This window comes from Scatophagus argus, chromosome 3, assembly GCF_020382885.2.
Source record: "Scatophagus argus isolate fScaArg1 chromosome 3, fScaArg1.pri, whole genome shotgun sequence".
NCBI lineage: Eukaryota > Metazoa > Chordata > Actinopteri > Scatophagidae > Scatophagus > Scatophagus argus.
The window spans coordinates 24,038,447-24,063,979 of NC_058495.1; the positions used below are offsets into that span (position 1 = coordinate 24,038,447).

At 42.2% G+C, this 25,533-nt stretch overlaps 1 protein-coding gene across 4 annotated transcripts; it reads right to left on the bottom strand.

The window, feature by feature from the left end:
* Positions 1 to 835: 835 nt before the first annotated feature.
* ip6k1 (inositol hexakisphosphate kinase 1) lies at positions 836 to 25,150 on the bottom strand. 4 transcript variants are annotated; one of them, XM_046384917.1, is made up of 10 exons: positions 24,891 to 25,150; positions 19,471 to 19,547; positions 13,287 to 13,534; positions 12,690 to 12,835; positions 12,435 to 12,561; positions 8,561 to 8,801; positions 7,350 to 7,531; positions 6,001 to 6,176; positions 5,577 to 5,810; positions 836 to 4,904 (listed from the first exon to the last, which is right to left on the bottom strand). In XM_046384917.1, exons 4-10 carry the CDS (start codon positions 12,804 to 12,806, stop codon positions 4,383 to 4,385), a joined length of 1,599 nt encoding a protein of 532 aa, XP_046240873.1. In that variant the 5' UTR covers positions 12,807 to 12,835; positions 13,287 to 13,534; positions 19,471 to 19,547; positions 24,891 to 25,150; the 3' UTR covers positions 836 to 4,382. The 4 variants fall into 4 exon arrangements, with proteins under 4 accessions (XP_046240873.1, XP_046240872.1, XP_046240875.1 ...); XM_046384916.1 differs by lacking the exon at positions 19,471 to 19,547; XM_046384919.1 differs by lacking the exons at positions 19,471 to 19,547; positions 24,891 to 25,150 and adding an exon at positions 24,434 to 24,881.
* Between the last annotated feature and the right edge of the window lie 383 nt (positions 25,151 to 25,533).

Consider the following 25,533-nt stretch of genomic DNA (forward strand, 5'->3'; position numbering starts at 1 on the left):
AATTTAAACGAAGAGTTAAGACTGAAACTTACCCAGCAGCTGAGTGGCCTTGCAGCTTGGAATCCAGGAAAACAGCCTCTGCAGGTGGAATAGGATGATTTCCTGTTTGTACAGTCCATGAAAACCAGCATGATGAGTCGAGTCACAGTGCAGATCAGGAAGACGTTTCAAACACCTGTCCGACTGATTTTCTTTCTCAGGATGAATATTTTTACACTTTGCACACTGGTCTTGTATTACTTCTCGGCAGAAGAGGTGGTTTGATGACCATCTCACTTTATTCCGCTTTTATGACTGCATTAACTGTTCTGTTTCAGAAACTCTGTGACATCTTGACAAGTGGAGCCCGAGGAAGAAGTTTCCGATGGTCCAGGAACTATCGGGGCAGATCAGGGCAAGCATTTAGCCAATCAAGAGCCTGATGTTTTTCTTAGCAGCTGGTGGAGACCCAAAACAGGGCAAAAACAATGAATGCTGGACTCACATCCATCAGGTGGCCCCAAACAGAACTCCAAGTTCATCATATCAACTTGAAAGGTGATTATGTCAATGTTGTGTTTAGCCCCTTCAAAAAATCAGTTATTACATCTCCTGGTTTACTTCCTGGAGGTGCTTGGTTCCTTCAGGCAAAAAAGGGGCATTAGTGAATTTGTATGTATAGTTCTCCTTCAATGATCCCAAAAACCCCTGAACTCTGTGACACTGAATTATATCTCTGCACCAGCTGCTGATAACATCCTATTTATGTAGTAATTTAAGCAAATGAAGAGTTACTGTGTCAAAACCATTTCATATGACCCAGATCGTTGTGCAGTAATCACGACACGAGCCCAAAAACTTCTGGAAAGATTTAATCTCACTTACTTTCACTGTTCTAACAAACAGTCAGAATGATGTCAGATGCAGAAAATGCTGCTAAATAACTGATCAATCATTGAGGCTAATACTCATGATGAAACATCATGATCTGAGAGGACACATGGAGCCATGGCTGCTTTAGACTCTGTGATGACTGTAACAAGAATGTTTGACGCTGAAACTGACCCAAACAGGAGGACGTTAATGTGCATGCAGTCCTTTACCGACTCCTTAAATGTGACGTGAAACAAACAGAAGACTAAAGATGGCGTCTACCTCCCTTTTTGTAACACACACAAACAGAAACACACACACACACACACACGGTCAATAGAGCTTCACACCTGAGCGACAACTCCACAGCAGGCACAAGTGTTTGGTTCAGAGAGCTGACTTAAGTCTGGGTTTGCTGCGACAGTTTTCTTCACAAAACAAAATCCGATTTTGCCTGTTGACACCCAACACGTATTAGACTGAAGCAAAGTCAGCAGCAAATTAAACAGACTTGAGTTAGCTCATGTAATACTGTGTATTCTCCTCAAATTTCACACACTGTGTCTCTGACGCACTTAATGTCTTTACATTTTATACATGGAGGGGGGGGACATATAAAAGACAAAACCCTTTACACACACACACACAGATATATGGGTAAAGGTACAATAAAAAAATAAATTATCACCTCGATAAACCAAAAATAAAATACTCATATTTGCTCTCTCTTACACCAGCTCCTGGGGTTGAGTTCCTGTAGGTATCCAGCAGGGGGCAGCGCTGCATCACAGCCTGCCTCTGGAGCTTGTTCAAGGGCGCATTAATGGACAAATGTGATTGGCTGACACTGTCTCATCAGGACCAATCAGATGAGATAAACAGCGACATCTTCAAAACATAAGCCATTACAGCCAATTCTGCTTCTGCTGTTCAAGGATAACTTTTTTGTTTTGTTGAATGTGTGGCGCATTGGAGGCAGGGTTGGGAAATAATTCGTCATTATTAAAAACCATCCAGAGGAAATGATTGTGATGTTCTAAATTCATCATGTTTTGCAAAATGCCATAGTCCAGATTAATGACTCCAAGTACATTATAGTTGAAAAACCTTGAAAAACCTGCCAAACCTAGTGGAACAGTGGAACACAGTTCATTACACTGAACACAAATCTGATTATTTTGTGTGATTTCGCACACATTTGCCACCTTGTGATTTTTTTTTCACAAATATATGTATAGAATATATGTAAAAAAAATATTCTTCTATTAAATATTCTTGTTATTTAACCTCGTCTCCCAGCCGTAAATTAAAAAATAAGGCTGGTATTATTTTATTATTTTTGATGTGTCAACAAATCCCATGAAAAAAAAAAAAAAGACTCAAACCAACAACAAGTTAGTCCGTCCATTCTGACTTCTGTCCTAAGTGTGTGGCACTCAGCTCCAATCCCATGTGGTCCTACTGAACATCTAAATGGTAAATGGTTAACAAACCATCCCGTCTCCAGGTCTATCAGCCAGCTGTTTGTGGAGCTTTCGATCATATTGCACGATCCATGTGTTCTACTTCTCCGAGCACTTTAACGACTTTTCATCCACGTTGGCTTTTAAAGTAGGGATTGAAAGCTCATTTGGAAACAGCAGCGGGAGACACCGATTACTAGCCGTTTTTGATGATGAAAAGCCAGGCTCAGTGACTTCATAAAACAGCCGAAACAGCCACAGAACAATGTGGTTATCAACAAATGTTACTCAGACAGGAGGAAATGGTGCATTGATTAGGGATTCTTTTCTGCGGTGGATTAATCTGCATTTGATGCCCTAGTGAATATTTGGGGCAGCGGGACGGCATATGAGAGACTGCGTCTAAATAAACTACGAAGTGTGTGTTTGTTGTATCGAAGTACGCGTCACCCGGAGCAAAAGTGTAGCTCATTGATGTGTTTTAATGGCACTGTGGCACAAAGCAAGAAGACACACACAGACAGACAGACAGACAGACAGACAGACACACACACACACACACACACACACACAATACTTGTTAATAACAACTCATTGCTGGTTTGGGTCTTTTCATGGGTTTGTTGACAACAACCAAAATATCACCAGACCAGATTTGGGAAAGTGACACTTATTCTTTCAATATTACACAATAACCCAGAGGATGACTTTACAGGGACACTGACTACTAACGTTTCTGAATGACGCCCCAAAAACAGACATACAGTGTTTAAGAAATTAACTATATTTTTTTCTTAAAGTCTACTTCTATAATGCAAATCTCTGTTGCACTTCATCACCGTTCTCCCTGTGGGCGATGCTGCCCTCTGCACTGCTGAAGAAAAAAAAAAGTTGCCATCTATTGCTTTAACAGATTCTTGGATGTGTTTCTGAGTGCATTTTCAAGGTAACTCTAAAAGAGTCTGTTCACCTGTCCAGGTTCGGATACTGTGGAGAAAGAGGAGTGAAGGGGAGTGAATGTGGCAGGGGTGAAGGGTGGGGGAGTCAGGGAGTGAGGAGGGGGGGGTGAAATGAGTGTTGGCCAACTTCAGTGGGTGGCCCCTGGGATCCAGCTGATTGGTCGTTCAGAGAGGACGCTCTGTACCTTTGTGCTGTCAAACAGCTCCAGACAACTGTTCCCAGGATGTGTGTGTGTGTGTGTGTGTGTGTGTGTGTGTACATTTGTTCGTCTATCTTGGCGAGGACCAGTGTGAGTCTAACTCGGTGAAATGGTTAAAGGCCTGTCAGTTCACAACAGCGTTTTGCTTCTTGTTACTTTATGTGGATGTTCAAGCTTCACTGTGCAGAATCTCACACTAGAAGATTGCTTTCAGATTCACCTGCTGGATTTTATTTATATGTGTTCACCTGACATCTGATTTAAAGATCCCCTCTAGACATGTTTTAAGACATATAAAAAATTCTTCTCAATTGCACTGACTTCTTTGTCCCCATTTTTTATGTTTGGTTACTGAGGCCAGGAACAGTTTCCAAACCAGCCGTCATGCTCCAATGTACCCATCTTAAAATCTAAGACTCAGAGAAACCTTCTGCACTTGAATGTGAATTCAACATCAGTGAAGCTCAAACATCCAACGGAAGTAACAACATACAAAAGACAACTTGGAGTGGAGACTGACTTCAGGTCAGCTGTGGCTATGACTGGGGTATGGGGCTGAGGAATGCATTATGGGTCCTCACAAGTTTAGAAGCACAAATGTGTTGTGCAGAGCCTCAGACAAACAGAGGTTTTCCATATCAACTCGAAGTTGCGGACATTTTGGCTCCACTGTCCCACCTCCTGCCTGTTGCTATAGTAACTACTTGACTGTAGAATGCCCATGTTGCCATGGTGATGTCCTGAAGAACCCTGTTCCATATTTACAGCCGAACCGTCTCCGTTCTTGAGAACACCGCGGCAAAACCTGCACTGACTGTACGACCTGAACTAACTCTCAACAAGCTGCGTGTGTGTGCATGTGGTAGTGTAGCACTTGTTTGTGTGTGTGTGTGGGTGTGTGTTCAGAGCTACGGCATGTTGTCGTCCCGCAGGCTCTCCAGGATCTGGACCAGGCTCTCCAGTCCAAACACGTATCCCCGGTCTGGCCCATCGTGCACCGCCGTGTCACCACGGAAACCCTTGAAGGTGGAGTGGGCGAAGTCGATCATACGTACGTCCACCAGAGGAGGCCGCTGGGGCTGGGGGGCAGGAGGAGCAGGGAAGGAAATTAAACTGGGAGCAAGGGAGGAGGAGTCTGGATGGGGGTGAGGCGAGGAGACAGGGGGGAGGGAGGAGTTGCAGTCTGACTTGGTGGGAGGGGCCTGCGGGGGAGGATGAGGGGAGGGGGAGGGCGGAGTTATCAGTCCAGATCCCAGAGAGGACAGTGACATCGGGTCTGGGTTGTGGCTCATGTCCGTATCACAGGGAGTGTCTGGGGCAAGAGGTGTGTGGAGCCCGGGGCCAAAGTGGGGCTCAGCAGGGGCCACGGGAGTCTTCTGTTGCATGGCTGCATGCTGCCCAGAGCTGAGGACTGAAGGGGCCTCAGGCTCCTGCAGAAACAAACAAACAAACAGTGATCAGTATGAACCTGACAAAAACAAAACATCAGAGGTCACTTTAAACTGCCAGCCGGTTTTAGAAAGATAACTTTTTCTTTTTTTTACCTTTAGAGAAAGTCTGAATATCTTTAAACCTGAAATACTTTCGGATTTTTTATTTTAGGACAGCAGAAAGCAGCTGTAAACACGCACAGAGGGAATTATGAGCACAATCTGCAGCTCCCCTCGGCTTTATGGAGTCATCCAGCTCAATGTTTAGCAGCAGGCAGCTTTTTATCGGAGGAAAAAAGCCCTGAACACACACTGAAGACTACCTGTTCAGCAGGCAGGCACAGCTAGAGACCAGCTGCTGAGCGCTGAACAGCACTTTACGGCTGAAAGGCCAGATATTAGACCAAAAGCAGAGAAAAGAAAATATTGCACTTATATTCAGTAGGGGAACTTAAACTCTATAAAAATGCATGATGCTGTTTGCTAAAACAAACGTTCGCTCTACCAGTGTCGCCAAAAAAGTGAGTTATTGCAGACTCAAGGTCAAAGTTGCTGTCATGTGTCACAGAGCCGCTATTTGATATTATAATTAGGGAGGGCTGATTTCATGAGAAAAACCTGCACTGTGAGAAAAACAAACAAAAATCTAAACCCCTCAGAGTGTCGGCTCACCTGTCCCTCATAGATGATGAGCAGCGAAGACGAGTAGAAGCGATAGGACGCCTGCCTCTCCAGCACCCCCTTCAGGCTGCGAAGCTTATTCAGGATCGGTTCAAAGAGGTCCAGCCTCAGACCCTTTCCGTTGTGCAAGTACTGGTAGAGGGCCTGGCGGAAGCCTTCAATCGACAAGCCGCGGCCGTAGTACTTGTTCCTGCAGAGGTAGTGACCGGTGTTCAGCTGGTACACCTGCACAGACGGGTGGGAGTTGTGCACATTCAAGATCAGAGTTTTTACACAGCTTCCTTGCTTCGCTGTGTAATACAGTATATCATGCTGCTGGTGCAGTCAGATTTTCAAAATAAAATTATTATCCTGAAGATAAATGACGTCATGGACTGACGCTGTGATGTACGAGCAGTGTCGGTGGTGGCTGTACCTGCATGCCACACACTCTGACTCCCAGCGTCGCTGAAGTGCTCTGCTCACATTTCTTCATCTGCCTGGCCGCCTTCTCCTCGGAGGCGTCGTCTCCGTGCTGCCTGGTGCCCATTTTCAGGTCCAGGATGCAGGGGTAAGAGAAGTGGTGAACCACGTTCTCCAGCAACAGGAACTCTGGTTAAAGTAGTGAAGTTAGGGAACAAATTCCTGTTTGACCAGCGAAGCGCACCTGATCTTTACTCAACCTGGAGATACAAGCAACAGCTTAAAAGGCTCTGTAAAACAACGAGAGGTTCAGTGGAGGAGGACACCATAACGTTCAGACCTTGTCATGATCATGAGCCTTTCATCCATATGTACATGCATGTTTGTAACGCTGTGTTGTTTGGGAGAAAGAAAATAGTTCCTACATGAAACTGCTCACAAGGTCTGTGGATTATCTTGACTAACCGGGTCATGACATCTTGCTGTTGAGTTTTTCTAAACATCAAGGTGCCTTCTAGTTCCACCATATTAGAGAGAGGGCAGACATCTCTACAGCAGCTATGTCCAAAGCTCAGCAACTCACGCCAAAAAAGTAAATACATGGTTCTAATTATACGTTCGATGTCATATGACCACTCTGCGTTACATGACATATTCATTTCACATGTAAAAGCACCAACTACTTTCTCTCTTTTCTGATGCTGCTGCTTTATGACTACAAGATTAAAGATGAAAAACCTCATCAAGCCCTGAACAAGAAAATCTCGTCAGCCTCAGAGATGACGACCGGACGCTGATAAATTCAATAATGTGAATGTAAGTGCACAGGGAAGCTTCTCTGACAGCAGCAGACGGACATCGGTGAGGACGGAGTGTGTGCAGCTGCAGTCTGCTCTCTTTGAGGCTGAGGATCAAAACACAAACTCTGACCTGATAACCTCAGACACCTCCCACCCGCCCCTTTGTTCCTCACACTCACATTTACATTCACTGCTTCTTACTGCACCCACACACCTCTAGACTTGTCACATAGTCGATTACTAAAACTGCCAGTGAGATGTTGTGGGCAGAAGCTGACTACTTGTGGACATTATTTTAGTCAGTGTCACTGGTTTTGCAGCAGGAACATCAGTATTTGTATGTACATGTTTACATACACTATGTTCCTTCAGGTGTGTTGACGCAGCAGTCACCTGCGCGTGATGCTGCATTCTTTATCACCATTTATCAGGTCAAGTTTATTTTCAAAATCTTACTTTTTTACAGAGTTTTGAAATGCATCCCAGTTACTTTTGAGAGATGCGAGAAAATGTCCACTTAGTCGCTTTTCAAGGTTGGCTGTGATTGGCTGAGGAAGGATACTGAAGAGTTTGCGGTCCTTGGATTCAGACCTCATGCGGCTGAGTTGCTGTTTGTGGCAGCGGAGGCTCCACGGGTTGTAACTGATCTTCTCGGAACTCAAACCACTGTTCCAGTCCAACATCTGGAAGGGAACGTCTGAGTGGATCCTTGGATCAAGCCTGGGACTCTTCAGCTCTGCAAGACTGCAGGGAAGGAGAGAGAAGATAATTAATATTACAACTCTGTTCCAACTCTTGTATTTACAGTGGATTTAAAGGGTCGCATTATTCTCACGAATTCGACTGCTGGACTGTCCTGTGAAGTCTGCTTTTATTTGCCCCAAACGGCCAATGTACTGACTGTACAGATGCAATCCTGCAGCTTTTACCCACAGTGTCTTTGTGTGTCGGCTCAAACTCTGACTGATCTCAGAGCTCAACAGGAACTCCAGTTGTTTCTGTTATTTTCCACCAGTCTCTCTCTTTTTTCCCTCTTGAATCTGTACATTTACAATGCAAACCCATAAAAGCCTTGAGATAAGTGCAAACTGTTCGCATTTTAACCTTGCGCCGTCACATCTGAGTCTGTCTGAGTCCACTCATCTTTCTATTGACTTTGTATCCAACTGTGCTGTATCTAAAATTGACTCTGTGTTCTGTCTGAACACAGCTGAAACCATAAACAAAACAAAGAGTCTACAGTCATGCTAGCAGTTCTGTGAGGTTGCATGTAGGCACGGCGGAGCTTTGAGCCAAATGCTACTGTCAGCATGCTAAAATGTTCACAGTGACAGTGCTAACATGCTTTTGCTTTATTTGGCATGTTAATCGTTTGCCAGTCACTGCTAAACTAAACTTTAAGTACAGCTGGGGCTAGTCACAAAGCCAAGTATTGGACCAATTATAATTTTGATCTGCTGCTGACGCTAAAGGAAAGGTCAGAGGATCTCATCCCAAATAACCACCAGTTTCCCAGAGCCCGATGTGACGTTTTCACATGACCAAAACCATCTGTGGGTTTATGAACCCACAGATATTCAGCGCAGTGATATAAAACAGAGAAAATCAGCAAATCCTCGCAGTGGAGAAGCTGGTACTGAAGAACTATTGGAATATGCAGGATATCGGAATCAATAGTTGTTCACTGATTTTCCGTCAACCAACTAATAAGTTAACTGACTGTTTCGCAGCTGGCTTATTTTTTGGAGATCTTTTCCTTTAACACAATCTTACTTATCGGAGGTGTCGTTGTCGTGCGACTCTCTCCTGTCGGGCCGCTCCTCCTTGTGTTCGGAGGAGGAGGAGGAGCGATGGAGGCTACGCCTGGAGTGTTTCCTCCTCGGCTGCTCCCTCTCTGGGGGGTCACGCTCCTCGTGCTCTGCGGTCCCCCCCTCCATGTTGCTCTCCACGTAGGGGTAAGCCACCAGGTTTATGTAGCCGTCAGAGTCGCCTTCGAAACAAACCAGCACCACACCTGAAGGGGCGGAGTAAAATACAGACAGGATGGTTAGAAATAGCAGACATATTTATTATGAAATCAGGACAGAAACACAGAGAAATATAATCCATCTTCTAAGATACCTTACATAATGTTTGCCTCTGGAGCTTAGAAACAGCAGAATTTAGAAAAGTGAAAGTGTTACTTGTCACAGTTTACTTGTCTCAGTACTATTAAAATCAAACAATTATCTCACTTGTTTCATTAAATGACCGTGACTCAAAAAGTTCTCCACTGGGTAAAATCTTTCACATTTACTCTTATAATGCAGTAGCTTCATACAGATATGGACAAATTAAAGGAAAGCCGACTGGAGTCTAGTTTCTGATATGACAAAGCCTCCATTCACAGGGCTGACTGAATGGTTTGATGACTGTGAAAATGATGCGGATCATATGCTTTGGCCTAAAGAGTCCAGAAATCCCCCAGATCCCAACCCGGCGGAGCACTTATGGAATTTGAACTGACGTGTAAGACTGCACTCTCCAGCACCATCATCAAAACACCAAGTATCTGTTGGAAGCCGTGGTGGAACAGCAACTTGCTAACACACGCTTACAGCTAGATATTACCGCCATTCGTCATCCATCTGTCAGGATATTGGAAAGGTTCTGGAAATGCAATTGAGGAACTGTTTAAAGATTAATACTCAGATAGGAATGTCTGACAATGTTTACTTTAAACATTAAACTGTTATTTTTAGCTCTATGAACAGGGAGACACTTAACATCCTCCCTGGTTCTCCAAATGTAATTCTGTAGTCACTTTGCTCACTGGTGGGAAATCAACTCATAAGTCCAAACTGGAAAACTTTTTTTTTTACCTCCACACCAACAACACAAGAAGAAAGTGAATCTGATTATGTCCAACACTTTCTGGATGAAACAACCTTGACAGATTCAGAAAGTCGTCCATGGACAGCTGTCTGTCTGTCTGTCTGCTGTTATTTAATCAGCAGGACAATGGTAGTGGGCAGAGATCCAGGGCTAAATTTAGACTCCTTATGGGCTACTGTTGTCATGGCACTGGAACCCACAACACCAGCAGGGTGGACTGGTGGGAGTACAGACATACTGCAGGTCAGTGTACTGGGAACATGTTCACCAGGTGTCATGCAAAGTAGCTCAGTGCCAGAGAGAATGAAGAGGCTGAAAGCGGGATGTAGATTAAGTAATCACAATATTTTAATATAAATAAATGTCACATCAGGTTTTATTCCTGACATTAAATAATTTGTTGTTGGGTCCATTAAATGTCAAGGAAGAGTGATTTAATTAATCGGTTATTTCCCAGAGTTCAAAATAATCAGCAAAAGAAGATGCATGTTAATGTGTGCATCCACCTACTGCTGCTATGTGAATATTAAAGGTTGGTTCATTTAGATAAACAAAGTGCATTTACATAATGTCACTCAAATAGAAACTTGTAGAAAATTCAAGTGCAATAAATACAATTACAAAAAGTTTCTTAAATAGTGACCTTCTTCAACAATAGTGCTGGTTCTTTGGTGTTGGTATTTGAAATCTGAGGCCTGCAGGCTGTCAAAGGAGCGTCAAAAGATCACCTGTCAGAAATCACGTTTCTTATGTGCATCCTGCCAGAGTTTTCCTGTGTGAGTCCACAACATGCTCAAACCCTGTTCAGTATCAGACCCAGCGCATTTCTCGTATAACTTTCCTGCCAAACCTTGCTGGCGGCAGACATTTTTACTTCAAAGAGATGAAACAAATTCATCATAACAATGACTGCCTTCCACTGAAGTGTTTCAGCGTCAGGACCCTGGTGTTTTGTTTGCTGGCTCAGAGTTGCGGCTTAGGAGCACACCTAAATGGAACAGAGCCAGCATTAATGTTATTAGTCACACCATCAAAATCTCTCTTCATCTCCCAACCTCCTTTCTTTCCTACCCACCCACCACCGACATTGTCTCCTCTCTTACGTAGTTTGCTAAAATGATAAATAGGTCGCATACGGGTAAGAGAGAATGAGGTGCGTGTGTGTGTGTGTGTTCGCTGGCTGTCATAGTGTGTTTGGGTTTGTTACTACAGCAAAAGCAAGTGGAAGCAGCCACAGTATGTGCCTGGTGATGAAGAGCAGAGCAGCCAAACCGCTTCACTGCCAGTAAACATCCGTTCTTCTGTCTTTCCCTTCTGTCTGTCCGCCTCTCTGTCTGTCACCGGACCCAGAAGGGTGAAGATTATTTAGAGTAGTGTTTAAAATATGAGGCAACCAGAGGGGGGCTGAGCTCCTCTAAAAGAGACCTGAGCTCCTTTCAAACGAAAATTCAAGTCTCAAGGCGTCAAAAAAACACACATAAAAACAAACAAACAAAAAAAAGATTAATTATTACATATTAAATTATAGCACCTCTAAAACTTATGGTGAACTTCAATGTGGGACAGACTCATAGCAGGGCATTAAAAACTGAATAAAATTAAAAACACCAAATAACTAGAATCATCGCCTCACATTAGTATAGTATACATTGCAGTTTACCGCCACGTGTCTCCAGACTCATATAATATGCGCACCTGAAGCTCAGGATCATCAAACCCAACGAGCTTGTGGCGGACTACAGCGCAGCAAATATGGATGCTGCTGCAAAGAAGCTACAGGTTCTGGTTATGGTTTAAGTCACACTGACCTTTGACTACCAAAATTGAATCAGTTCTTTTGGTTCAAATGGACGTGTGTGTGTGCCAAATTTCAAGAAATTCCCTTAAGGCGCTCCTGATTTATGGTATTGGACAGGAAACCTGAAAACATAACACTTCCAGCCACGGCTATCGCTAAGGCAAAGACATAAAAATAAAATCAAGTAAAAATCCAGCGTCTCCTAAGTGGCATGGCTTTTAAATGTGTCTGTGGCTCTTTGAACTGGTCTTTATCTTCTATCAATAACATAATTGATGGAGACGTAGCAGCGTATGTTTTTATGTATTTTGCCTGTGGGCTGCATTCATATTGTATTGTTTTGTATGCATGCGTAAGTGTGTCTGTGTGTGTGCGTGTGTCTGTGTACGTGTGTGTATCGTATCAGATTTATCTACAGTGAACTCATCTGTAATCTGATGTTGCGGCTGAAAGGAAACACTGAGAATTTGTGTTCGCAATGTAAAGTAGCAACAAGTTCAGGCTTCAAGTAAGTTTTGTTTATCTACTGTCACAGAAACCACTAACTGTTCCAGCTATGACCAACTGAGTCAGCTGTAAAACCTTAAGAACACATGTTGTGCAAATGAGTTAGCAAAGGAGCAGAAACATCTAAAATGGACTGCTTAAAATCAATGGAAGTGGTAGTAGTTTCAGTGCAAAACAGACCAAAGCAACTGAGAGGAAAGACTACCACCCCCCACCCCCCACAACCGCCCACCCATACCCCCGAAAGGCCTCTTATGGAGTCACGTGCAGCTGCAGGTCCAACATATTCGTCCTTTTCTCTGCAGTGAAATACAGTGGAACAATTCCAAGACAGGATACAATCAGGTGGAACTGCAGCCCATCTGATACTGGACACAAAGGGTTGGTAGAGGCTGGGACAGGGACCAACAAATCCACCTATGCACCCATGGCTACACTCATACTAAACACCAGTGAGCTGTGGCTGACCTTTATACTCCGGAGTGAACTCCTTCATTTCTGGAGGCAGAGACTCGTAAAAGCGCTGCTCTCTGCTGATCAGAGGCTTACACACCGTGTGGTCATCGTAACGCATCATACTGGTGTGACCCCCCACCTGCAGAAACAGACGCACCCATTAAAACGGTCAACAAAAAAGGAAGTGTTTGTTCCAGATAAGAATAGAAAGATTCACATCATCACCAAGAAGCTCTAAATTCACTCAGACAGGCTGTTCCTACCCACCTGGTGTATGAAGGGCTCCAGTGGAACGCCTCCAGCTCGTGGTCGAAGTGAAGCCCCTCCCCCTGGCCCCGCCCCCTGTAGCTTGCTGTCCATGTTGTTGGTGTGAGGGAGGCACATGGCTCCTGGCGAACGCGCCGCGCCTCCTCCTGCAGAGGAGACACACCCCGTCAGAACATTGGACAACACATTTAATTGAGGCCACAACTGGCAGTCGCAGGCTTCCTTGATCCTACTATCAGTGTGTACCTTAAGCTCCCAGTTGGTGCTGCTGTCCTACTCTAATTTCATAGCCTAATTTCATCACATATTAGAGCTATGTTATGAATTACAGCCAGAAAACTGTGTTATGAAATTAACAGCAACGTGGCTAATCAAGAGCAGTGTCTATTGGCCTAAAACACATCGAACTTTGAATCTGGGTGTTCTGTTTGTAACGTACTGACTGTGGAATGAGTTACATTTTTACTGGTCTGATCTAATGGAACTGATCAAGAGGATTACAAATATTCCTTTGATTCTAATTATCAGTTAAAGGAAATGATGTACAACCTTCCTCCCTTCATGTTCACATGTTGTCCTGTAATGTCCTAGTCTTACCCTGGGCATGGGCTCTGGTGTGCAGTGACGGGGAGGGGGGGGCACAGGGCACCACGGGCTGCTGGGAGCGCACGCCGGCCCCGGGGGGAGGCGGCGCCAGACCGAAAAACCACCTCGCAAAGCCTTCAATCAGAGTGCTCCAATCCACCGCCGGCAGCACAGAGACCCAATCAGGACAGGGGGTGGGGGGGCAGAGCTGGCTGGACGGCAGCAGAAGCAGGGTGTCAGCTAGGCAGGGTCACCACTTTCTGCACAGAGAGAAAAAGACATCATTTTAAGCTTGGCTGCTAGATTTTGGACCACTTACAATGAAGTCACCGCTCTACAAAACCAAAACTATGAGCTGTAAGAGGCTAAAACACTCCACACAGCTGAGGGGAAATGAAGTGGGCGGGTTTGTCACTATGAGACACTCATATTACATTACACACAGTCATTAGATCCACTGTCGATACACACTAATGAGACCCGTCATTTTGAAATTTATATTTAAAAATAAAGGTTGGGAAACAACTTGTACATGTTGAGTTTTTCTCAACAGCTGTGATTTAATTTAAATTCTGTGGGATCCTTGACACATTGCCTTCAAAATATTTCCTACTACACACACATACAGTGGATTGAAACAAGGGAAAGCATCCATAAGTAGCAAGTATCAAGCAATTCAAGTAGGTGATTTAAAAAAAAGAGCCATGTTTACAGATATAGCTGAGGATTTGTTGAAGCACTCAAAAGATGTCATCCGAGCTCTCTGTTGATTAATTGAAACTGTTTTGAATTTCAAAACATCATCAGTAATCTGAGGATATTTTGTGATTCAGGACTTCTCCGATAAGCAGTCAGCAGACACTTTCACAAATACAATGAGCAACAGAATAACAGAATGAAATCAAAGCCTATTTGTTGCTGAGTAACATTTGAAATAAGAAGAAAAAAAAACACAATTAGAAATGATTAGCATTTGAAACAATGACACCAGAGATGATAAAAATGGAGCACAAGAGCACATTTTTTTCTGTTTTCAATTACCACATCACAAACATCTAAAGGCAGCACACAAATGTCACAGAGCTTGTTTCCAAAAGCATGTAAATTTATTTCAGTGAACATGTAAATTTTTATCTGAGGTTAATCATTCAAATTACGCAAGAGATGATGGTCTGGTTTAATGCTTCGTCCATTTTCTAGCTAATTTTCTCTTTTGTTGTTGTCATGTGTAAGCAGGATGAGAAGCATGATTACAATGTAAACTAGGGCAGGTCTGCAGTAAAATTCAATTTTACACATCATTACTGTGAAAACACTGTTTACTGTCTACAATCCAAAAGACAGAGGATAAATTATCTCACATAGCTGAGACATGCTTAAAAACAAGACCTTTAAAAAATATGTATATCAATATATATGTATATCAAACAAAAGTTAACTATCAGTCAGTAAATGTCTTTTGGTGTGTCTTTATCCCTGAGGATAAAAACAGTGACTGACTGCTTTTTCAACAGAATCTCAATTCTCTTTTTGTTTATTTCTGTGCTACATGAGCTGCTTAAATGACGAGCTGCAGGCACAAACCGCTTACGGAAAACCTTGAAAACCTCAAACTTCCAACATGTCATCAAGGTAAGAAAAGCCTTTAACTACACTGTTTCTGATGTACAAAAACAGACTCACAGTGGGCCCAATTCACCAGCGCTCACAGCACGGTGCACATATTTAGCCACAATGGAAATTCAACATCAAACTGTCTCAGCTCAAGTCACGATCTGAGCTTGACCAAGCATGAGCCCCAGATGCAGGCTGGAGCGCACAAACAAGCTCACACATGCACACACAAACACACACATAGTAAACAGTGTTTCCCATGAGCAATACATTCTAAAGTTAGCAGCAAACAGTAAACATTAAGTCCCATCTGTTCTGTTTTGGAATTTTGAACAGTTGGTATTTCATTGCAAGAAAAAAAAAATATTTGGAACTCGAAATCTATCACTGACTTTTAATCATTTTTGCTGTAATGTATCAAATGTTATCAAAAAACAATTTATTCTAGATCAAAACGGAACAGAACTGTGAAATTTAGTACACAATCATGGTCCCCTGAGGATGGCTTGCAAAACCATGCAAAAACAAAATCTACCTCCATCTTTCCATCTTAAAGAAGTTCCCATCAGGTTGAATATTGTACTTAGTGCTAATTAGCAAACCCTGGCTTGCTAACACACTAAATTAAGAAAGTGTAACACAACAAACATTATGTTTGTTGAACATCACTATGTAAGCAGTATCATTGTGAACATTTTAGCATGATGTTAGCATATAGCTTAAATAACAGCTGTGTCCAAGTACAGCCTGATGGAGCCTCGAGCGTGGCTGTACACTCTGGTTCGTTTCTGTTCTTTCCACATGTGAGGTTGATGGCTGTGCTGGTGGAGTTAATCAGTGCACTGATTCACAGGTCTGAACTTGATAGGATGCATTTTCAGCACAGTGTTGAGCACTGAAACTCCTAATAATCAACTAAAATCAACCAGTTTTCATAATGTAATTGTGTATGTGCCCACACCCATTAAAGTGTTGACTGGATGATAAAAAAAAACAACATAGTTTGACTGAACAATAGTTCAATTTTAGGCCTGGTTCAGATTGAAACGTTTTGGGTCAGACAGAGGTAGGCATCTGGGGTACTCAGTGAACACATGGTGTAAAGCAACCCTCTGCATGGTGGTCCTGCCTCTGTTAGTGGATCTATAAGTGTCTCCAATGAATTCCTGGCACAAAGACAACAGGTGTGTGTTTCTAGCAGACAGCGTCCTGTGTGCATTGTGATGCAGAGGGCTGGGAATAGGCTGGTAGAGGTCAAAGTCAAGGACGACTCCTCCTCCTCCTCCTCCTCCTCCTCCTTATGCTTCCTTCATCCCTCTCCCAAATCCCCCCACCTCCCATCCCCGTTTTTATCTCCACCCCTCTTTCAATCCATCTATGTCCTAAGGCTGGGCGACACTCGACATTCATGCAATAAAAATAAAGTTTTGAACAAATACCTTAATACTGAAGTATAAATGCTATATATTCTGTTTATGATTGGCTACTGGTGACCTCATAAAGATATTCACATACAGGAAAAACCTCAGTACTGTGGACTGGGGATGTGGCACTATCACATTTTCATGATGCGGTTATTGTGGGCAAAAGCATCACAGAAAACGAACCAGAAAAGGATACCAAACTGGTCCCAGTCCGTGCAGTGTTGTCTACTGTCCAGAAAGATGTTGTCTGACAAGAACGGACTTCCTCCACACTCCACACACTCGTCTTTGCCACCTCCTGCCAGTGTGAGCACCGTCTGTCAGGCTGACACTGTAGGAGGTAGTACAGTACTACATGGTCCAAACAAACAAACACACAAACAACTCGATCGCTAATCGGCCCCCTGTGTCCTGCCAGGTGTGGTGAATGACCCAAGTAGCCAGCCAATTAGCTTAGAGGATCTGTGTGGGCATATCTGTCATCATCAGCCATCACTGGGACAAAGCTGTGGGCTCACTACAGCTCTACAAGCTCTACTGTCAGACTGATTAAGCTGCTATTTCTGACTGAAGGACTGTGTGTGTGTGTGTGTGTGTGAGGGAATCCTCCTGTCCTTCGGTAAGTCAGAGATACAGCCAATTAAGGACTTCCAGGAATATCTAAGAGTGAAACTGCGTGGTTTGGCAGTGAGTTGCGTCTGTGTTGTACTTCAAGGCCCCCAGGGGATGTGCAGCACTTGTGATGTCATCAGTCTGGTAGGGTAGTTATTAGAAAAACAAAGAAATGTTCAAATGATCTTTGAATTACATTTGAATTACTTAGAGGAACAGGAGGAAAAGGACATGACAACAACTGTTACGTTTGTTTCTTTAACCAGCTTATCGAAACTACGTAAGCAAGTAACTTTTATTGTTTATTTCTTTTTCTTTAACTTTGCATTCACATCAGATGTGTCTTACATAGCCATGCATTAACATCCCTAACCATCCACTGTCTTGGTAAATACCTTGTAATAAGTCACAAACCGGTGCTTTCCTATTGGTGTCAAGGATGTTTATGCGTCTACAGAGTTACTGCTTGTCACAATACTGCCATAAACTAAACAAAACCTATACTGTAAAACCAGTCCAGCAGTCAACAGAAACTGGAAATTAATTCACATTGTGTCTGATAACCAGATCAAAGTCCCAACACAGCTGTGAGGCCCATTCCCTGTACATCAATGAAGCACAGGAAAAATACATGATCCGCCCTGCCTACAGCAAACACTTAAGGGTAGCATGTCTCAATCAAGTTTTTTGATCCCAGTTTTTTTGATCTGAGTCCTTTAATACTGGGTATTTGTTGATACCAAGTCTGACTCAATACTTCTTGCGATACATTTTCATGAGCTACTTGATCTAAATAAGTGAGACATAGACATATCACTCAGCTGGATTCACAGGATCTACAAAGACACTTGTACAGCTGTGTTACAAAAGACTGAGAACAGACACCAGCTTGCAGAGACAGCGACAGAGCACTTTAACCATAAAACAGCCAAGTTTAATTTAGGCCTGCCATCAGCTTACTCACGGGATTAACATCAATTAGCAACAGTAGATATGCTCTGCCGCCTGAGATGTTTGGTTTTTTGCTGTTTTTTTTTTTTTTTTTTTTTACACAATCACACACACACATACACACATACACAGGTTCATACAGTGAAATTGTTTGAAATAAAGCAGCTGTCCTCCTGATAAAGCCTGGGCTCCATCAGGGCTATCTAAAAAATAAAAAATATTCTGTTTCTTCTTCTGTTTCCTCTGTCCTGTCAAAGGTCGCACAATATTTGCTTAATACCGCTTAATATCAATACAACGCACAATAAAACAAAGTCACCTGGAAACCTTGCACTGAAAATTTAGAAGGTCATTGGAACCAGCAGAGTGCACTGAAATGTGCTTGCACTACAAGCCATCATACTTCCCTTAAACTCCTTAGAGAACCCCAAGACATTAAATATACTGTCTTTCATGCTATTTTTCTAAAAGGATTAGCAAGTTATTATATTCTGTTTAATTTTTTTTGTACACAACATGACAGCTGTTTTGGAACGGGATGTGTAGTTCCTGTGACTGGTACCAGTGCTTGCTAGTGTCCTCTCCATTTGTATCACTTTTGCACAGTGAGGTGGTTACATATCAAAGTGGAAAAAACTTGCAGAGAAAATAGACCTGCCTGAACGGTGTTGAACCACATAATTAAGACATCTCTGGTTTGATTCCAGGCAAACAGGTTTACTGTTGCTGTTCCTATTCATTCTAACTGTCAAGTAAAGACAAAAAGGTCTTAAAAAAATGTCCTGCAGAACAAATAACCACAAAGTTCACAAACCCCAATGTGATGTTTTCAAACTTGTTATTCAGTCCAACCATCAGACAATAGATTAATCAATTACTTACCTCATTTAATAAATTAATATTATTCAGAACCAGCTGTTTCAGCACTACTCCATCAACAGTTGGTTGAAAATTGAGGTTTTCACCAGTTAAACACTTGATTTAAATGGACAGTTGACAAAATGACCTTACATTCAACAAATAAGCCTGTTCCACCCGCATTTATATGAAGTAATCCGATTATAATCAAAGGTCAACCACACTGATATGAAGGCGCAAACTTACTCAGGATGAAACAATAGCGCGGGACACATTAACACATCAACAACAGCCGACCTGGAACATATCCAATTCACACAGGCCTCAACAATGGGAACTTTGGAAAGCGATGACACTGCTGAAGGGTAGCGAATCTAAATATTTATGGCTGTTCTGCAGCTTGATAAAAGAACCAACCAATCAGAGGTTGGTGGGTGTGATTAAGAAAGGTGACATCACCTGTGGCTGTGCCACGACCAGAAAAAGATGACAAACATGGATGTCAACTTATAGAAACAACAAGTCTAAATAAACACAATTGAACACACACATTAAAAACTAGCAACTGTTATCACTTCTTCTGAGTTGACTAAAACTGATCCTGAGTGGACAAACACAGCTAGACCAACAGATTAACAAGAAGAACTAATATATTTCATCTGGCCTGAGAACGCCTTGGGATCCACCATGACAAGCTGCAAAAGGAAGTGGAGGAGCGAGAAGGAGGTTTGGCCTACCTTGTTTCGACTCCTGATAACTCAACCCAAGACAGGCAGCAGGAAAAGGATGGATGCATCACAACAGGAACAAGAATCTGATTGACAAGCAAAAAAGAGCAATTTGAAGTGCTTCCTGTCTGTTCTAATGGATCATTACTGCATATTAAATGAAGAAGTGGCGTGTGTAAGACAGGAAAACTGAAACCTCAGTGGTAAATTTGGCATATATGTTAACAACAGGTGTATATGGAAGATGCAAACACTGCAAGAAATAAATGCCAAACATCAGCTGAGCACAAAATTTAAAATACTTTCCTGATATAATAATTAGCTAACTTCAGTTTCTTGGAGATTTTGTAGTGGATCAAACTATTCCAGTCTGTCAATTTCAGTATTCAACGTTAATGTCAGGATTCAGTACACGGGAGCCACACGTCATCATCACCATCATCATAACGATATCTAACAATGTCATAACTCAGCAGCTTGTGTGTGTCTTACTGCTGAGTAGTTCCATTAGTGAAGCGTAGCATAACCAGGTTAAATGATGTTAAATAAGGGCTGGAGGCAGCCACTGCTGACACACACCATTATCCTGGGATACTCACAAACAGCAATAAAATAAGAAGAAAAGAAAATACAGAAGTGGGTTCAAGTGTAAGAGACAATTATTTGGACAGTGTAACTGTGATGTTTCTTCTTTTTTCTGTAAGACCAGGAAAAAAAGAGGAGGCGGTCAAGGAAAGGAAGGAAGTAATGGAGGAAGGGAGTAAAAGGTAAGTAAATGAGGACAGTAGATTGAAAGATGGAAAGAAGAAACTACAAAAGGACAGGGAAAGCAATTAAATAAAACATGAGATAACGATAACCAGGCAGTGAAGGAACAGAGAAAGTATTGTAGGAAAAGAGATCCAGATCTTTCACCCTATCATGCAGCCCTGTGGGAGAGAAACCCCAAACACATCTGTCAGTCTCAAACATCACAAAGTACGACTGGGAAAAACACAAAAACATCTACACAGCTGCTGCCCATGTCCCCTGACAAAACTCAACATCTGCTGAGCGACACGCACACGCACAGACACACACACACACAGAAAACAATCTGTCCTATCAACAACCATCTGAATGAGACAACAGCTCAGATCCCTCAAAACAACCACCAAGTCAACTCATGTCCATCATCTGGGCTCCTTCCCCGCCACATAACTAAGGCTGTGGTGTTACCACAGTAACCAAAACTCCTAACATGACAACATGTCAGCTGACTGTCAGGTCAATGGGACACTAACTCAAGTTTGACATTTTTGGTTTAAAAAAAAAAAAAAAAAAAAGCATGTAGTGTTTGTAAGAGGGGTGGCCAAAAACTCCACTACAAACCGTTGAACCAATACCCCTCTGACAACCAAAAGTGATTATCTTAAAGGTGGAACTTATGGCTGAGGTTTTCTTGCATGATTAGTCAACTAGTCATTTCAACGTTGCTACACACATTTTATAAAAAAAAAACAAGTATCCATTACTACTGTTAATGCACTGGTTACAAATAAGATGCTACTGAAGAATGTGAGCTTTAAACAGCTCTTTCAATATAAACAATACTTTTTGCACAACGTTCAGCCTAGTTGTGCTCAGGTTTGACTGTTTTCTGAGTGTTGACTCACTTTTAAACGCAACCCAATTGAACATTGAGAAATTATTAATTAGCAACATTTCCGCTATTGAACCGCGTTACGTTTTACAGATGCACCTAATATTGTGGCCACTCAGTGTATAAACTGTACGTTTCAGGAAACTGATTACTATAGGGAGCACAATTTCTCCTGACAATGTAAATAAACAGCTGAAAATTTGTGACTGCTGTGTGTGAGTAAATCATCAAGGGGTCATTTGCAACCTGCAGACTTCCTTTTCTCAGTTTAAAAGCTGGCTGCTGCCTGTCATTACTTCATGATGGGAAAGCATGTCATTTATGTGATACTGTCATCTGACAGACTTTCTATTCAAGTCACCTCGTGTTCATGCTCAGTGCTGCACTGATGGAAAATGAGTTCAAAATACCACACTGACTACCTACTGATTTTTAGAGGCCCTGTTTCATAACCGGTTCAAAGCACTGGTTGTTTTACAATCCTGTATTATGAGTGCGTGTCACCTTTTGGACCGTGTTAGAATCCTGCAGGATTTACCATGTTTGTAGGATCACACAACCAGGCTTGATCCAAAAGTTAGCAGCTAACCTACCTGTCCTTCACCTTGGAGCCCCATTCAAACCAAAGCCACACAGGTCCCAGATCTTTACTTCAGACTCAATGGAGGACTCAGTGCTTTCAGTAGAAATGTTCCAGATGTTGGTTGGTTGCCTGGAAAAGGCTGAATTATCAAATTATAGACTTAAGTCAAAATTATACTTCAGCAAGCTGGCAGAACTTTGTCACACATAATTTTTTAATTATATTTTAGCTACAGCACATGCTGATCTTATAGGAGCAGACGCCAAGCCTTTCTGAAATGTGTTTACATTCTGCAAAAGGCAGCACAGTGCAGGACAGGAGAAAAACTGAAGTTTGGAAAAGGACTTTTTTTCCTCATGTCCACTTGGCTGAGGTGACAAAGACATTGGAGCAGTCAAGGTGTGTACTTGAATAGAAAGTGGAGACAAGGAAATTTTAAGTTGTGCTGCAGTTTTGATTTTTTGGTCCATTTTAGGCCATTATTAAGGATGCACAATAAATATCGAACCAATAAACTGTAGGACCAATAACGAGAAATTTATATTACTGACTATTGGACAATAGTGAAATTATAGCCAATAACATGAAGCCAAAATGCTCTCAATGAAAACACAACATTAAAACACAGGTGGCTGAAGGTCCCTTTAAAGTTGGTTTGTGTTGCACCAATAAACAAGGGGAGGAAGAGGAGGAGCGGGAGAAGAAGAAAAACTACAACAACAAAAAGAGCAGCACCCTTTTGTAGCACTCATGACGTCAAACTGCTGCTACTGGGTAAAGCCCAACAGTGAAGACTAGAGAGCCAAAATACATTGTGCCATCCATTAACTCTCAAATATGATTATTACAGACCTGTGACAAAGATATCTAATGAGACTGGATGTTTCACAGCTCAACAACTACCTTTTCTATCGAATATACAGTAATAAATATACATATGACAATATGCTCTAAATAGTAAACATCACTGGAAATTGGTACCAAACATGAAGAAACAGAGAGAGATAGCTGCAATGGGTCAAGAACAATAGTGTTGGTAACACTGAAGTAAAGATACCAGGTGCTCTTCAAGGATTGGATCAGTCGTTGTCAAGTAAAAATGAAAACAAACAAACAAAGAACCATCCTGTTTAGTCATTGGTCGAGTCAAGTCCGTGGTATTAGTAGAGAGTCTGACAGGAATCTGAGGCACTGGAGTTCATCAGGGTGTCAGCTTATACAGATTACAGATTTAAAAATATATCTATACATAAAGTTCAAAATGCAGTTTATAAAACTTTTATGCTCTGCTGCCATGTGTATTTGCACTTCTGCCAAGTTTCAGAGGAACTGCCTCCATACTCTCACCAGGCGTGTTTTTCTCAGTGACCTAACCCACATCTACCACAGCTCTGACACCTGGTTGTGAGGGTGTCTGTAACTTTCCACAAAAGAAAAAACAAAACAAAACAGGTACACAACAAGCGCTGCCGACATCTCATGTCAAACCTGTCAAATTCGCAGCATCTATATGACAAAGACTTCCGCACACAAACACCAGAAGTGTTTACGTTGACACCGGATAATTAACTCTAGTTAAACCCTCTTTTCACACACCCACAACAGATCCGTCTTTGGGCAGTCCCTGTCCACCAACGTTCGTTCAGACTCGATGATAAAGTGTTTGCTAAAGCGAATTGGTGTTTATTAAATAAATACTTGAGAGTTAACAATTTTTTTCTAGTCACCAAATGATGACTCAACTTCCAGAACAACATTTGAGAGGCTTTAGGGGCTCGTAACTTACTTAAACACTTGGCCATCTCCGAAAATCCCCAGAATGTTGTTTAACAACACTTAACCATAATTCTGTAAGTACACCTGGATTTTAAGATTATTTTCAAAGTTGCGACATCATTTTCCAATTCAGGCAGCTACACTAAATACACTGGTCATTGTGTATTGTGAAATAAATAGTTAATACAGTGAAGTGTAATTGTTTATAAACCTTTTTGTTGATGTCATGCAAATTGAGTAGGGACTTATGTAAGGTCCAGACAGATACCATCTGTGTTTGATCAGCAGCAATTCAGAAAACAGGTTAAATGTTTTGCAGAACAAAATTTATATAAAGACAGAGAGAAAAGTTTCTAGGACTGGAAAAACACAGAAGCACAGACTAGCATTCATTTATCATGTAATGATTCTGTAGCTACCATACAGAGAAAATTAGATTTCTATAGAATTTTGCGATTACAACTGCAAGCACTTCACTATGGAGATCTGGATACCCTTGACATCAACTGATGGTGAGAGAAACCAGGCAGACAAAGAGGAAGTAGCCCTTTTTCTCTCTCTCTGTTTACAGTTCTGTTACACTGGAAATAAAAAAGCCACCGTCCACTCACGCTATTAATCTAAATCCAGTGAGGTTCCTAACTGACAAATGGCGCTCTGTTTACTTACTGTTATTATGGCAATTTACAGAGCAACGTGGTAAGGCAGTCCTACAGCAGCTGTGTGATAACAAATAAACACGACTAGCAGCATGGCCATCAGCACACAAAGTGCAGCCGAATCGAGTAAATGAAACCTAATCAAAGCCACCAAACCTCAACGTGTCATGTAATAATGACGATCTAGTTACTACTACTAATAAATAAATGATATAATAAATAATCTGTCACAGGACGTTACCCTCTGCAGTGCATCTGAATTCATTATTACACCGAGCTAGCTTCAAGCTAATGAAACTTTTACCGACCCACCTCTTCATCTTGGAAACGATACCTGCCCAGATTCCAGTGTTAACCTGATTAAAGCGTTGGCAACTGATAAGAGCGCTGTTAACTGCTAGCAGTATGGCTGTCTGCCACAAAGCACATTTATAGGCTCTTGGGTACCACATTGGTTAGCGTTAGCTGTCAGACTGGCCAGCTTCTTGACCTTAGCCTGACAACACGCTAGCTAGTCAGCTAGACTCATCTTAAATAAGCTCAGAATTAACGTAAAATTTCACATCGCTTTGTGTCATCTCGCTTGTAAAGTATCAATTAATTGTTGCTCTGAGCCCTGGACGTTAATGAAAAACACAAACGTCTGTTCGACACTAATTGCCGTTTAAGTAGCCTTGCGTGCTAACGCTAGTTAAATAGCTAACATCACGGTTTGATGTTACGCAGTCTCTCTAGTTAGAGGCACCCAACTGTCACAATAACAACATACCGTCAGGATCGCCGTGCAGACACTGAGCTGACTTCGCGGACGTCGCCGTTGTTATGCTTCAGAGAACGCAGAGGTTCACGGATGTCGGTCCCCGGTATCCAAACTCATTAACGGCGGAAAAAACATCCAGGAGGCTAACGTCATTACAGTGAAGCTATCACAGCCTGTTTGGCTTTTACAGTTTATTTGCATGACTGCGATTCTTTGGCGCCACCCACAGGTCACTGCAGAGTCCTTATCTGCTTCCCGTTTCTTCACGGGCTGCGGGACAACCCAGCTTCAGGATTCAATTCTGCGCTCACTCACCAGTAAAGCAAATGTTCTAGGAGAGACACGGTGGCGGCCAGAGTAAACGCGACAAGTACATGAGTGTTGTGGCGCAACAATAACGTCAATTGAAATAACTTTAATTCTTTTATTCGTTCCAGTTGCTTTGGAGTGTAAGGGATAACTGATGGATCAAACCATTGAACCATATACTCATGTCCCACAAGCCCTATATCACCATGAATAGTTTGTAAATGTGTGTATTTTCCTATATAGACTGTTCATCGGCGTCTTTGAGAATAAATACCGCATACGACATTGCGTTACTTTGCCAACCTTAAAATGCTAATTAATGGTCCGTATATGTTTACCGTAG